The sequence below is a fragment of the Anopheles ziemanni genome, chromosome 3 (genome assembly GCF_943734765.1).
Source record: "Anopheles ziemanni chromosome 3, idAnoZiCoDA_A2_x.2, whole genome shotgun sequence".
Classification (NCBI taxonomy): Eukaryota; Metazoa; Arthropoda; class Insecta; order Diptera; family Culicidae; genus Anopheles; species Anopheles ziemanni.
Window position 1 is genome coordinate 48,634,829 of NC_080706.1, and position 13,039 is coordinate 48,647,867.

The window sequence follows — 13,039 nt, forward strand, 5'->3', positions numbered from 1 at the left end:
GGCGTTTCAACGTTTCCAGTTCCCTTCCTCCATGCATTTGACTCTTCTCGCCTTTGTTGCCAACTTTACTTATATCTTTTTCTAGGTCTTTCCTTCAGTCGCACTGCTTTAGTTTTCTCCACCACCGTTCAATCATTCACGATCTAATCTATTGATTCTTCTCTTCTTCCACTTCACACACACACTCCGACCGTAGTCGAAAGCGTAAAATTTGTAGTAAAGATGCCACCCACCGTCCATAAGGAGACCAATTTCTCCACCACCGACCTGAAGTGGAAGGTACGTTCGACAGCCGTCCGTCCCGTGCGGACGGCTGCAGCATATATGGCATGTCGGTTGCGCATGGTCGGTTCGCTAATTGGTTCGCTCGATGGGGGAAACAGCATTCGGGGCCATCCGTGGTTTTTATGTTATGATTAACGAAACTAATACCGTCCGCCGAAGGTGTCCGAGCCTAACAATCAGGTGGGAAAATGAGCTGAGGGCATATTATACGGGATTTATTTACGAGTACCTAGTCCGAATTATTATAGGTAGCAGAAAATAGTTCGTTGTTGCTAACTAAACCTAACGAAAACTGCAGTGCTAACCTCTTGACAGCCGCTTAGAAACTGTAAAACCCAACCATACGCTTCTGTTGACTCATAATCTGCCACGCTCGTTCAGCTAACCCCGTTCAACCCCTGATTTATTCTAATAATGATCTCCAATAGATAAATGTTTCTCTCCGGAAAAATTGCTGAAGTGTCCTACAGATTTGTTTGATGGAATGTAAAAGAAAATCACGCTCACTTCGCTTCATCGCAACGGTTGCAAGCGGCATGGCAAGCATCCGCTGCAGCGGCGGCAGAAAACGAAGCAGAGAAAGCAGCTGCAGCAGCCATCTCCCGAAGAAAGCCCGCGTGCTCCATCTCGGCCCGTGGAAACTCGGCGAAGCGTCAGCCGCAGACAGCTTTCCACCGATAATCAATCAAAATAGCTTCCCCGAGCCTCCGTTTCTGCGCGCTAATTTTCGATTCCGTGGTTTTCACGGTTTGCAAAAGCGTTTTTTTGGCGAGGAAAAAGGCCACCGGATTTGCCCCCCCCCCCCACCTACTCCCATCATTCAGCACACCTTCCCTTCTACCACGATCACCACTGGAGTCAGGCGATCGCCCATTTCCCAACGCCTTTCACCGCGGAAAAGAAAATTCGGGCGGGTTCGTAACAGGGAGGGAAAAATTAACTGCCCGCCCAGTCAGCGTGGTGTTTGATCGATCGGGCCGATTTTCCAATCTGCTCGGGCGTTCGGGCGGGCAACGTTGGATGACCCCGTTTGGCGGGTGAAATTAACTCGACCGGAAAGCAGCAGCTTGAAAATTGAACGCGTCGAATCTCGGCTCGGTGAGCTTTCAAATTTACGAGCCGCAGCATACGTCAGCAGTGCTCCATCTGTGTAATTGTAGCGGGGAATTATGTTTCCTACTCGGACAAACTGTCTGTTCGTTCAATCGGTCCTATTGGCAGTACCGTTCCTTTGGGATTTTTTTTATGGCCAACCAGTTTGCATTAACCGGGTTCGTTTTTGATTTTCATTCTCCGCGTCGGCACGGTTCAGTTGAAATATCTGGCTCATTGCTTCAAAGCTTCCCTCGACGCATTTGCATTTCCGAGCGTCGTGGACGGCGAACGTGCTTGCTCGTCGCTATCTGGATCCCCGTGTTCCAACAATTCGCACACCTCTTTGCACCACCAAAAATGGCAATCCCATGAGTGTGTTAGAATAATTGAGTGTGCGAATAATAATTTTGCACTAATGCACGATGCATTCGATCGTGCTGAACTAATTGTCGGCTACTTTATTTGCATTTGATGGACCCGGGCGAGATGGGGAAACAAACGTGCTTGATAGTAGCACGAGAAAGAAGGGAATGGTAAACCGTACCAAATCCGTCCCGGGACGCAGTTGCGGGTTGAATTCGTGCCCGGACAAACTCCGCACACCCATCGCGCTCGCAGTTTGTGCTTGTCCACGGGAATTTGCGGGGGCAACACCATTTCTGCCTAGTAATCGCGTTCTCGAAGGATGAATTATGACTCGCCCTGCAAAACGCTTTACTGACACCATTTGTAACAGCTATAGGGGATATTTCCCGTTGCCATAAATCTCGCAAAACGCAAACGCTAAGAATATTTCAGACGTTCTTCCCCGGGTTGTTAGTTTTCCAGCTGAAGTAAGGGCAGCAGAGTTTTTTTTTAAGACGTGCGAACGCTTTCGTGCGCCCAAAGGGTGCCATTCGATCGGATGGAGCGATAAAGTAAGCGAAAGCATAAACTTCCCGGCGTCCGTATCGATCCGCACGGTGTCCTTTCCGTCTGCTGGTCGCAGCAGGACGCATCGCTTTTCGGCAATAGATCCCAATTTGGCTGCCGGGAAAACTACCAAACTAACATAAATTTAAATGGAATATCCGGTGGAAAAAGTTGTTTACTACGGCCAGATGTCTGGCAGGAAGTAGGACCGTGAGAGCGATAGATATAGCGACAGATCGAGCGAGAAAGAGGAGAGTTTAGTAGCGCTTGCTGTTTTGCGGCTGAGTCTGCTCCCAAGGTCCGGCTGGGAAAGGTCATGGTTGTGACAGGGCTTAGTGTTTTCCCCATCGGTGGAGTTTTCACTGTGGCATGAAGTTTGTTAGTTTGCAGCGTAATGTTTGACCGTGCATGGGGTATGCATCTGTGAAATAATACTCCACGGAGAGCATAAGTTGGCGGCACACAGTCCTTAGGAGAGTTCCATGTATTTCGGAAACGAATTGCAATGACAAACTTTTTCTATGAAATTTTCCGATGTTTTGTAGAGTCGAAATGTCTTACAGTTGCTATTAATTTTTAGTTTAAAAAACATTATTTTGATCATTTAAATATTCGTCTAGCAAATGAGAGACAACGAGAGTTTGAATGGAACATTGCTTAGAATGGGAATCTTCCAAATAAACCTGTTTTTGTTGTACCTCAAAGTTGGTCACATCATCATCATCATCATCATCATACTCCTCGGCATCAGCTGGGTACTTCATTCACTTCTTTCTTGAATGGGTACCTTCTTCGTTAGCAAATAGGGTCATGAAGTGTTCCGACATTCGAGAGCTCATTTGTATGTCATGAACAAAGCATGAGGAAAATATATGAGTGGCCGAAATGAATCGAGATGATAACTTCACTGGACGAAGCGGGCTGGGGTGACATCAAAAAAGGCAACCCCGAGCCCTCCAGGCTGGAACCTAGTTTTATAACGAACATAAGAAAAAAAAAATACCAAATACTCGCCAGTTTCGTAGGCAGCTTTTGAAATTGACTTTCGCTGCCGCTTCACAGCGCACATGTTACCGAGATCGAGGTGGAGATGACAAGCATGGCGAGTCGGGGCAAATGGCAACATACACGTACATGCCATTGAACGGCGGGCGCACTCGGATCCGGCCAGATGCTGGTGGGGAAAATGATGAAAATACCAGAGAGGGACAGAGGGGGAGAGGGCACGAAAAAACCCTCAACACTGTCTGTTGCATAACTTTCGCTAGGCTATGGCCGCCAGCGCAAGCGGTAAGCCCACTCTCCAGCTTCGACGACCGACGAAGCCAAGCCTAGCGCTTTCTATCGTCTCCATTCGATGAAGTAAACTCAGCAAAAGTGCAAGTAAAAATATTACGAAAGACCTGTACGGACGGACACCGACATTCTGGTTGGCGAGCGGCCGGGGTTCCGTCACTAGCACATCCCTTAACCGTTCTACTGCCGGCGACTCGTTTGTGCCATTCTGTTATGGTAAGTGCTTTTTTCCCGTCCTCGGCGAACCACATCAGTTCCCAAACGGGAACGGAGAGGTGGAATAAAAAGTGTACACACCAATCCGTAACTTCTTGCAGGCGGATTTCCTCCAGGGAGGGCTAAAACATATGAATGCTGCCAACACCGTCTGCAGGGTACAGACGTTGTCAACCTTCGCATGGAAAGGTTGTACACCGCGTGGCCCCCGTTTGGTGGGTCCGGGTTTTTGCTGGGAGCCCATAGGGGAAAATTTATGCAGGACATTCGTTTTATTCGAGTGTCCTTCGGGGCCGATGGGAATAGAAGAAATCTGCGAATTGATGATTGACCTTCCTTTCTGGAACGACTTCGATTAAAACTTTGAAATGACCGATAGCCATTGTAGTTGAATTTCCCCGACCGAACGCCAGGGGAGAAAAATTGGAAAAGAAACCATTAATCATTTGTCTAATCTTGCACCGATTGAGTTGAACAAATCGCAACTTCTGTGCCAAAGAAACATCGGTCATTCTACTTTATTTTTCCAGCCGAATCACATCCCCAAGAATCTACTACAATCCATCCACTTTTTACTCCATGACGTGCGAGTTTTTCGGTGTGAAAATTGTTCGATTTTCATCACAGCACGTGTCCACCCGTAGCTTTTGGTTCCCGCAGGCGAGAGAAAGAAAACGAGTTCAAGGCTGTGTGTGGTCAAAGTTTCCCCGTTCGCCAGCCGTATGGCGATCCAAAACCCGGTTTAAGAAGTTCCGCTCGCTAGCTAATGGATCTAAAATGGGTGTTGAAGTGCACTGATAACCACTTCACTGGCAGAAAAATTAAGTGGACCATTTTCCGACCCGGGGGTGTTAATTAACAAGTAAATTGTGCTAGTCAGGCCTCCGGAGTGGTGGCATAAAAAACAGTTTGTGGTAGTAATTTCCTTGAAAACAACGGTGGAAAAAAAGTTGTCTAAAAATCGAAAGCAACTCAAACATCCATTTGACTTTCTTACGGTACCTTTAAGCTTTCTTTCGGGGCAAAAGTTTCACAATTAGACTTTACCGTTTCTTTTCCTCCACTTTCTGGGATGGAGTTTTTCTTTATTATTTTTTAATAGAAACTGGACCAACACGGTATCACACGTCACCTTGCCCCGCAGATGCTGCCCTGCGTCGTGGTGTCAGTTGTTATTTGTTTCAGCTGGAGACTTTTTCGTTTAATGACCGCCCGGCAATCAGCATTACGTGGCACATTATGAAACAGTAATAAAAACATCCAATTGACCAACTCGTCCGCTCGGGTCGTTTGTCTTACGCCCGGTCTTACGGTGGCCAACCGGGAGGTGAATAAATCTTGCTCGAACTGTTTCCCAAACTGCTTACACTTTGCGTCATTTGGAGCTAGTTTGTTTAATTTATTTTCTTTTTTCCCTTTCCCTCCCTCTGCCCCTCGTCGCTGTAGTGCTCGTGCAGTCAAAGATGGTCTTATTTATGCGACTTTTCGTCACTCGGTCTGCGTGATGGTGTAATTTTCCTCCGACCCCGAATGATGAGAAATAACAGAGCATTAATGATAATTTAGTTTCGTTTCGTTTTGCAGCACTGCAAAAAACACTGGACTTTGGTCACAACGGTAGGGGAAAAAAACAGCAGAGACCTATACCCTCACTTGATGAGATCAGATGGTACGAAAAAGGTTCCGGCAGGGTTTGTGCTGTCTCTTCAAACTTTGACACGGGTCTTCCCGTGGACATGGCCATAAAAAGGCTGGCCCGTCGTTCAGAAATTGCCCCGAGACACTCGCGTTGACACTGATTTAATAATCTAATTTACCGTAGCGCGATCCGAAAAAATATCTTCCTCTTTCGGAGCGTGATGTTCGCAACAAGTGCGCCCCGTGGGTGACGTTTGGTTAAATACCCACCCAAAAATTGCGTCCTTGTTGCATGCCAAACTTTCCCCAAACGGTCGATCGATACGGTCAATGTCAACAGCAGCAGCAACTTAAAACGGGACGTCACATTAAAACTGGGTGAATGTCATCACCGACCAGGACGCCGGTTATTTGATTTGGTTGACTCGTTATTTGATTAGCTGGATTGAAGTATGAACTCCCGAGTGTGCCGAACCGTGTACACACTTGAATCATCCTGAAGGTAACTCAAAATTCAAGGTGGACCAGATGCTCGTTTGAGGTGAAGCAAGGGCACTACATTAAAATAAAAAAAAACATTCCTACCAACAAAGATTCGGTTGAATAATAACTTCATCCAAGCAGTCAACAAGCCGAACGAAAGCAAATTGCTCCAAAGAAAACAAAGTTAACCTTCACGCCATCAGTAACGATGGAGCAGGAAGAAAATAAACAACTTCTTTGGAGCAAGAAGTCTTCAGAGGTGGGTGGATGTGCAAAAAGACCTCGCCTTTTAGCTCCGCTGGCTTTTTCTCTCTCGTTAGATTTCTGGGCAGCTGACGTTTGATAGTTCGCTCGTATCTGAACATTTTCCTAGCTCTAAGGAACCAAAAATAATGCTGAAAAGCTAAACCAGAAACCAAAATCCACCAGGCGCGGTTTGTGCAAGCCGTCTATTACGGCAACACCCCGGATTGAATTCGCTGTATAGCTGCGGGTTGGAAAAACAGCTCACCATCTGCCACGTTGGAGCGAACGGATTTAAGCTTCACACTCCGGAGGGGCCGCTTTCTAGCGTTACATGAATAATTGTGTTTCCTTTAAGCTGCCCCTTTCCCCCGCCCGAGCCCGCAAGCACCAGTAACCACCAGTAACCACCTGGTTCGGACGCTGTTTGCGTTTATGGCTCGGGCAGCGACGGTGTGCTCGCGATGTGGCGTGCCTGCGCCGTCATCAGCGGTTTTGGTGAGTCGGCTACCGATGCGGCCCGGTACTGCAGCATCTCACGTGCCTCACCGGGCTCATTATGGCCATTATGACGCTTGCTTCATCTTTTATTTCACATACCTTGGTATGTCTGCTGGTTTCGTGTCTGATTTATTTCTGCTTCTATTTTCCACCGTCCCACCACTGACTCTTTGCGTGGCTTTTCCTACGTGGCTGTAGAGTAGGTTGTTATTGCTCTCCTTCTGGCCCAATCACTTAACTTACGGCTAGGGGTTTTTTCGCTGGAAATCTGCTGGAGTGGTTCGCTACACCGTATCGTCCATGTTCGTTGCATAAGCGCACAAAGTACCTTCGCCTGCTCGGATCGGTACAATCGGTAGCCACAACTTCATTCCATTTCGTCTCTGCCTCCTATAGTCCCTAGGTTTGTTTGGATGCGCCAGCAGTGTTGATTAACGCCCCAGCCTGCCCAAACCCAAAGGCCAACCCAATCCCCCCTTCCCCATCAGTTCTCCTCACCCTGCTAGAAAGGACCGGAGCGCCACTCTGGTTCAGTTGTTGCAGGTTTCGTTTCAACGAACGCGACCACCACCGCGTGTTGTTGCAGTTCGGGTTGGAAGAAGTATATAGAAAGCTGCACCGGTGACGTGGCAACGCGAAGGTGATGGTGGCTGGCCATAACCACAACCATGACGGGGTGGAGCGCGACGCATCATTCAAGCGACGGGATTGATGCGTTCGCCATGCTACGGAGCAGGAGCTTCTCGTATAATTGGACCGATTCGGAACGCGAACGGGAGAAATCAGCTGCTTCTAATTGCTGGCTCTATCCGTTCGGTCTGGTGAGCAAGGGAGTCGCGTGATGAGCTAATTGTCTTGGCCACGCGCTCTATCTCTATGTGGCTTAATGTTACTCCGACCCAACTACCAATCGTAGTCCCTGATGAGCTCGGCTAGCAAACAAACAAGTCCTCCGCGTCGACTGTGTTGCGTAGGGTATAAAACTAATATTTAACAGAGTGAGTTCCTCCGGATATTTCAATCTGAACATTAAATCTATTTGAAAAAGTTACACACCCAAACAAACATAATGCTAACACATGTCCCCTCGCCGTCAGCAAACAACGTCCTCACCGATCTAAACTTCCACGTCTCTAATCTAACCCAATGCGGTAGACACTAATGATCGCTTCTTCGCGGTGTCTGGTTCCGGACGTCATTGGTGCGCATCGGTGATAGTCAAGGTTACGCAAAACAACCTGCCTCCTCCCTCCGCTTATTCGTCAATCGACTTCAAATATGTACCTTCATGCATCTCTAATTCGGTGCCGTTGTTTGGTTCCATTTTTTGTTTTCCCCTGCAGATGACTCTCGTCCAGCCATCCGGAGAGCTGAGCGCCAAGATCAAGGAGGAGCTGCGCGAGCCGGCAAACCCGGCCGACATTGAGCGCGACATTGGTATCATCCGCGAGTGGCTCGGCAAGCAGCCGCATCTGCCCAAGGACATGGACGATGCCCGCCTGCGCACCTTCCTGCGCGGCTGCAAGTTCAGCCTGGAGCGCGTCAAGCAGAAGCTGGACATGTACTACACCATGCGCAACGCCGTGCCGGAGTTCTTCACCGAGCGTGACGTCAGCCGTGCGGAGATGACCGAAGTGCTGAATGTGATGTGAGTATCAAGCCACCTCGTTGGAAGAAGAAGTTGTGGGATAGACGAACTAACCTGGTGTATATGCGTGTGTCTCTGTAGCCAAATGCCACCGCTGCCGGGTTTGACCCCGAACGGATGCCGTGTGGTGATGCTGCGCGGTACCGATAAGGACATCGCCACGCCGAACGTCATCGAGTCGATGAAGGCCACGCTCATGATCGGCGACATCCGGCTGGCGGAGGAGTCGGTCGGTGTGGCCGGCGATGTGTACGTGCTGGATGCCAGCGTCGCCACGCCGACGCACTTCGCCAAGTTCACGCCGGCGCTGGTCAAGAAGTTCCTGATCTGCGTGCAGGAAGCGTACCCGGTCAAGCTGAAGGAGGTGCACGTCATCAATGTGTCGCCGATCGTCGACACGATCGTCAATTTCGTCAAGCCGTTCCTGAAGGAGAAGATCCGCGAGCGCATCCACATCCACAGCAACATCGAGGACCTGTACAAGTACGTCCCGAAGGCGATGCTGCCGAGCGAGTACGGCGGCGATGCCGGTTCGTGCAAGGAGCTGAACGACCAGTGGCGCGCCAAGATGGCCGAGTACACCGCCTGGTTCAAGGAGCAGGAAGCCTCCAAGGCCAACGAATCGCTCAGACCCGGCGCACCAAAGACGGCCGATGAGCTGTTCGGCATGGACGGTACCTTCCGGCAGCTGACCATCGACTAGACGCCCGCACGGTCGGCATCTGGAGTGCATTCCAATCCATCATCATCGTCATCCATCCAACCCGAGCCGGGAATCCCCCGTGGTCCCGATCGGTATCCACCGAAGCTACGTCATGACCCGCTTAGATCATCTCATTCAGTGTTTCCTTCTCGTGACCCCTCGAGGGCTAATGAAGTAAACACTAACCAAAAAAAAACAACATCATTTAAACCCATACTTCCTACCATTTAGGTTTGTCCCATTCTCAATCCTTCATCCTTAATTTTTTTTGCGTGTAGTGTTAGTAATGGAAAAAAAGTATCCCACTTCTCAAGCATTCCCCAAATGTTGCCTTTTCGCCGCTCCTCGGAACACGCGAAGAGGTTGGTTTTGAACTTGATTCGGAGAATTGTTTAAAGATTTCAGGGCTTATAAAGCCCCCTCGTAGCGAAACCTAAAGTAAATGAAACGAAAAGTGATCCTTCTTGCGGAGCAACGGCACGGGAGGGCACTTCCGGCCGGCTCCGTTCCTCTTTACTTAACCTCGTTTTGTGTTCGTTGCACGAGAATTGAGATTTTTCCAGATTACTCATTAATATAAGCAAAAAAAACGGAAAAAGTCAATTTTGTTACAGTTTGTTGTATTGTGTATTGCTATTAAAGACTTTCTTGTTTAAAAGGAAACCCATGTCGGTGTGTGTCTGTTTCTTATTAGTTAGAGCGAAAGTATCACACGGGAGTGTAAAGTCCTTCCCAATCTTCCTTACTTTAAACAGGGCGGTAAGGTTCGGTTGAAAGTGGGAAGGAATTTACTTTCATTAAAATTTTACCACCACTAATGCTGGAAGGTTTTAACAAGCTTCCCTTCAAATACCGTAGCACGAACCCCAACGGGCAACCCTTTTCGGGACAACCAAACCCGTCGGCTCGCCTTTCGTCAATAATACATACATAATTTGGCAATTAATTCTCACGGCAACACTTCGCCCCGCTGGGAAAATGTGGAAGGAAAATAGGATGCTAAATAATTTACCCTAATATATTTTGACGTGAGCCCGGATCAGAAAGTCATGCTGGCGGCACAGCGTGTAATAAAAGGAACTTGGTCGACGGCCAATCCCACTGCTCGTTCAGTGCAACCACAAACTTTCGGTGAACAGTCAGCCATTTTGGGAAAACTTTAAACCGTTTCGCCATGTTGAAGACGCACGCCGAGGACGATCGAACGATTTCGCTGAACTTTCGGTTGCTCGAGCTGCTGCTGCGTTTTGTCGGCGTGTGGCCAACGGACTATAGGCCGTACCTGGCGAGGTTCTTGGGATGGCGTTCCGGCGCCGTCTCGTACGTGCTGGACGCGGTGTATCAACTGTTCTGGCTCTTCGTCTGCCTGCACATCGCAGCGTTTCATATCGTGACGATCGTGACCGCCGAGCTGAAATACGATGAGCTGTTTTTGATCCTGATCACCACCAGCATCTACTGCATTCTGCCTGCGCTCAACGTGTACCTGCGGCTGTATGAGGGTAAGGTGCGTCAGCTGTACGAGTACGCGAACCGGCTGTTCCGAAAACGATCGGCAGTGGGGACGTACTATCTCTCGATCAGCTCCTGCTACCGGTTCGCCAACCGGTGCATCTTCTGGTGGATCGTCACCTGCGTGCTGGGTACGATGCATTGGGCGATCTACCCGATCCTCTCCCAGGAGCGGACATTGCCCTTTCCCTGCTGGTACCCGGTCGATGTGCAACGCTCGCCGATGTACGAGCTGGCGTACATCTTGCAGGTGCTCGGACAGCTCCAGGTCGGTCTCGTCTACGGTCTCGCCGGGGCCCTCTTCATGGTGTTTGTGTTTATGGTGAGCAGCCAGTTCGATATGCTGTGCTGCAGTCTGATGAACATCCGCCACACGGCCATGCTGCTTAACGGGACGTACCGGGTGAAGCTAAGCGCATGCCAGCAAAATCTCGAGGTGGACACGAGTGTGTACTTCCTGCAGGAGGCATTCCGCGAAGATCTGGACTCCGTCGAACCGTTCCGCGGTCCACTGAAGAGCGATCGTCTGCCCGTTTCGCAAATGTACCTGATGGAACTGTCGGCGGAGCTAACGTACGTGCTTGAGGACTGCATCCGGCATCATCTGGTACTGCTGAGGTTTTGCGACCTGCTGGAGGGCTGCTACCACCCGTACGTGCTGCTGAAGCTATTCCAAATCCTACTTCTGCTCTGCTTTCTTGCCTTCATGGCGACCGTGGTAAGAGTGCGCGACTGCGAGGGTGTAGAAATTCAATCAAAATTCCTCGCCCACCGGTTGTCATTTACAGTAAAACCCGTCACAAACATCCAAACTCTACCACACCCGTTTCAATTCCAACCACTTTAGTATCCATTTCCGTTCGAAAATCCAGACAACTCACTCACACAGTTGCTTTGTGCACTGCTCTGTCCCCTTCCTGTACCTGTTCGCAGGAAAGTTTGTCGACAATGAAATTAATTAACGTGCTCGAGTACTTCATGCTCACGATGACGGAACTGTATCTCTACTGCTTTCTCGGGCAAATCCTGAAGACCCAGGTAGGTTGGTGCACCTGCTCAACGGTGAGCTTTTCCGCTCGAACAGGACGACCCACGACTTCGACGACGATGTAGGATGGCGGATTGATTTATGTGTTGTGTTGCTAACCTGCTTTTGTGTCACGCATCCCTGGCTCAACCAACCACTCCACACATCTCCCATATCCATCCGCCCAGGGTCTGAAGGTTGGCGACGCCCTGTGGAAATCGCCCTGGCACCTGTGCGGCGCCTCATACCGCCGGCGGATGCTGATCATTCTGATGAACGCCCAGCGACCGGTTCGCTTGACTGGCTTGAAGCTGTACGAGCTGAACCTGGAAACGTACTACACGGTAATGGAGTGTTTTCCGTAAATCATCCCGCAGTCAGTTTATTGACATTCTTTATTTCACTCTTTTTAAAGGTTCTGAAGGCGGCCTTCTCTTACTACACCATTATCAACAAGTTCCGTTGAAATGGCTTTAAAGAGGAAAAACAGACCATCTCAAATGGGTTTTTATTGGAACGCATTGGAAAACGGAACGGAAAATGTACGATCGAATTTCAATACACAAAATGGGAAAAATTTGTAGACACAACCTATTAAACGGTTGATGCTCAGCTAACAAATCTCGTCATGGATTCGCCGCACTCACACACGCCTTTTTGGCATCAATCATACAATATCTACCCCATCCAAAATGGCCCGCTGTATGGGATGGATCGATTTTTTCATCCGTCACGATTCGCATCTCCATTCGCTTTCACTCTTAATGCACCATTTATTTCAATCTCTACCCACAGGAAAATCCACCGCTAAACCACCCATCGCCGGTGGCTTGATTTGAATGAACGGTTCCCGGTATGGCCCGGCCGGCACCGAACAACAGTTTCGATTTTGGGTGTTAACCTTCGTCAAAAAAAAACCCCACCCCTGCGGGCCCCAAGCTCTCTCTCTCTTGCTTTTCTTCCCTACCTCGTGGACGGGAATGATCATAAAATGTTATCTTGAGCCCCATTACAGCCACCCGGCAGGAACCGGAGTTTAGCACGACGCATAAAGCTGAATCATACATAGTCAAAGGGATGTTGCGGCCGGGCAAACCACACGCGACAGTCTTTAAGATTCCTTCGGCTTCATGAATACATTTTTCCTTCACGATCTTCTCAGCCGGTTGTTGTTGTTGTTGTGTTTTCCCCCACTGCTGTAACGTCTCTTTGACCCAGCTCACTAAGAACGATGGGCCTTTTGGTGGTATGCTCTGAATTCTAAAACGACTTCATCGATTCCGAGCACGCTTCACCGCCCCGATGGGAGATGGTTTCCTATGAGGTTCCGGTTCAATGTCATTTCATTTTGGTTTTATCTATTTACTTTATTCCGGCTGCCACCATCCGGGTGCTTTAAACGCCGAACGTCTGCGAAATTGAAAACGAATTTTGCCCCCAGGACAGTGTAGGGGCAATATCTCTTGCTAGGAACACTACT

At 49.1% G+C, this 13,039-nt stretch overlaps 2 protein-coding genes across 2 annotated transcripts; both read left to right on the forward strand.

Annotated features, from left to right (window-relative positions):
- The first annotated feature begins 222 nt into the window (after positions 1 to 222).
- LOC131289713 (alpha-tocopherol transfer protein-like) lies at positions 223 to 9,020 on the forward strand. The gene is made up of 3 exons (XM_058319014.1): positions 223 to 279; positions 8,013 to 8,317; positions 8,399 to 9,020. Exons 1-3 carry the CDS (start codon positions 223 to 225, stop codon positions 9,018 to 9,020), a joined length of 984 nt encoding a protein of 327 aa, XP_058174997.1.
- A 1,174-nt stretch (positions 9,021 to 10,194) lies between these two features.
- Positions 10,195 to 12,562, forward strand: LOC131284904 (odorant receptor 83a). The gene is made up of 5 exons (XM_058313763.1): positions 10,195 to 11,246; positions 11,459 to 11,570; positions 11,748 to 11,903; positions 11,975 to 12,007; positions 12,527 to 12,562. Exons 1-5 carry the CDS (start codon positions 10,195 to 10,197, stop codon positions 12,560 to 12,562), a joined length of 1,389 nt encoding a protein of 462 aa, XP_058169746.1.
- The last annotated feature ends 477 nt before the right edge of the window (positions 12,563 to 13,039 follow it).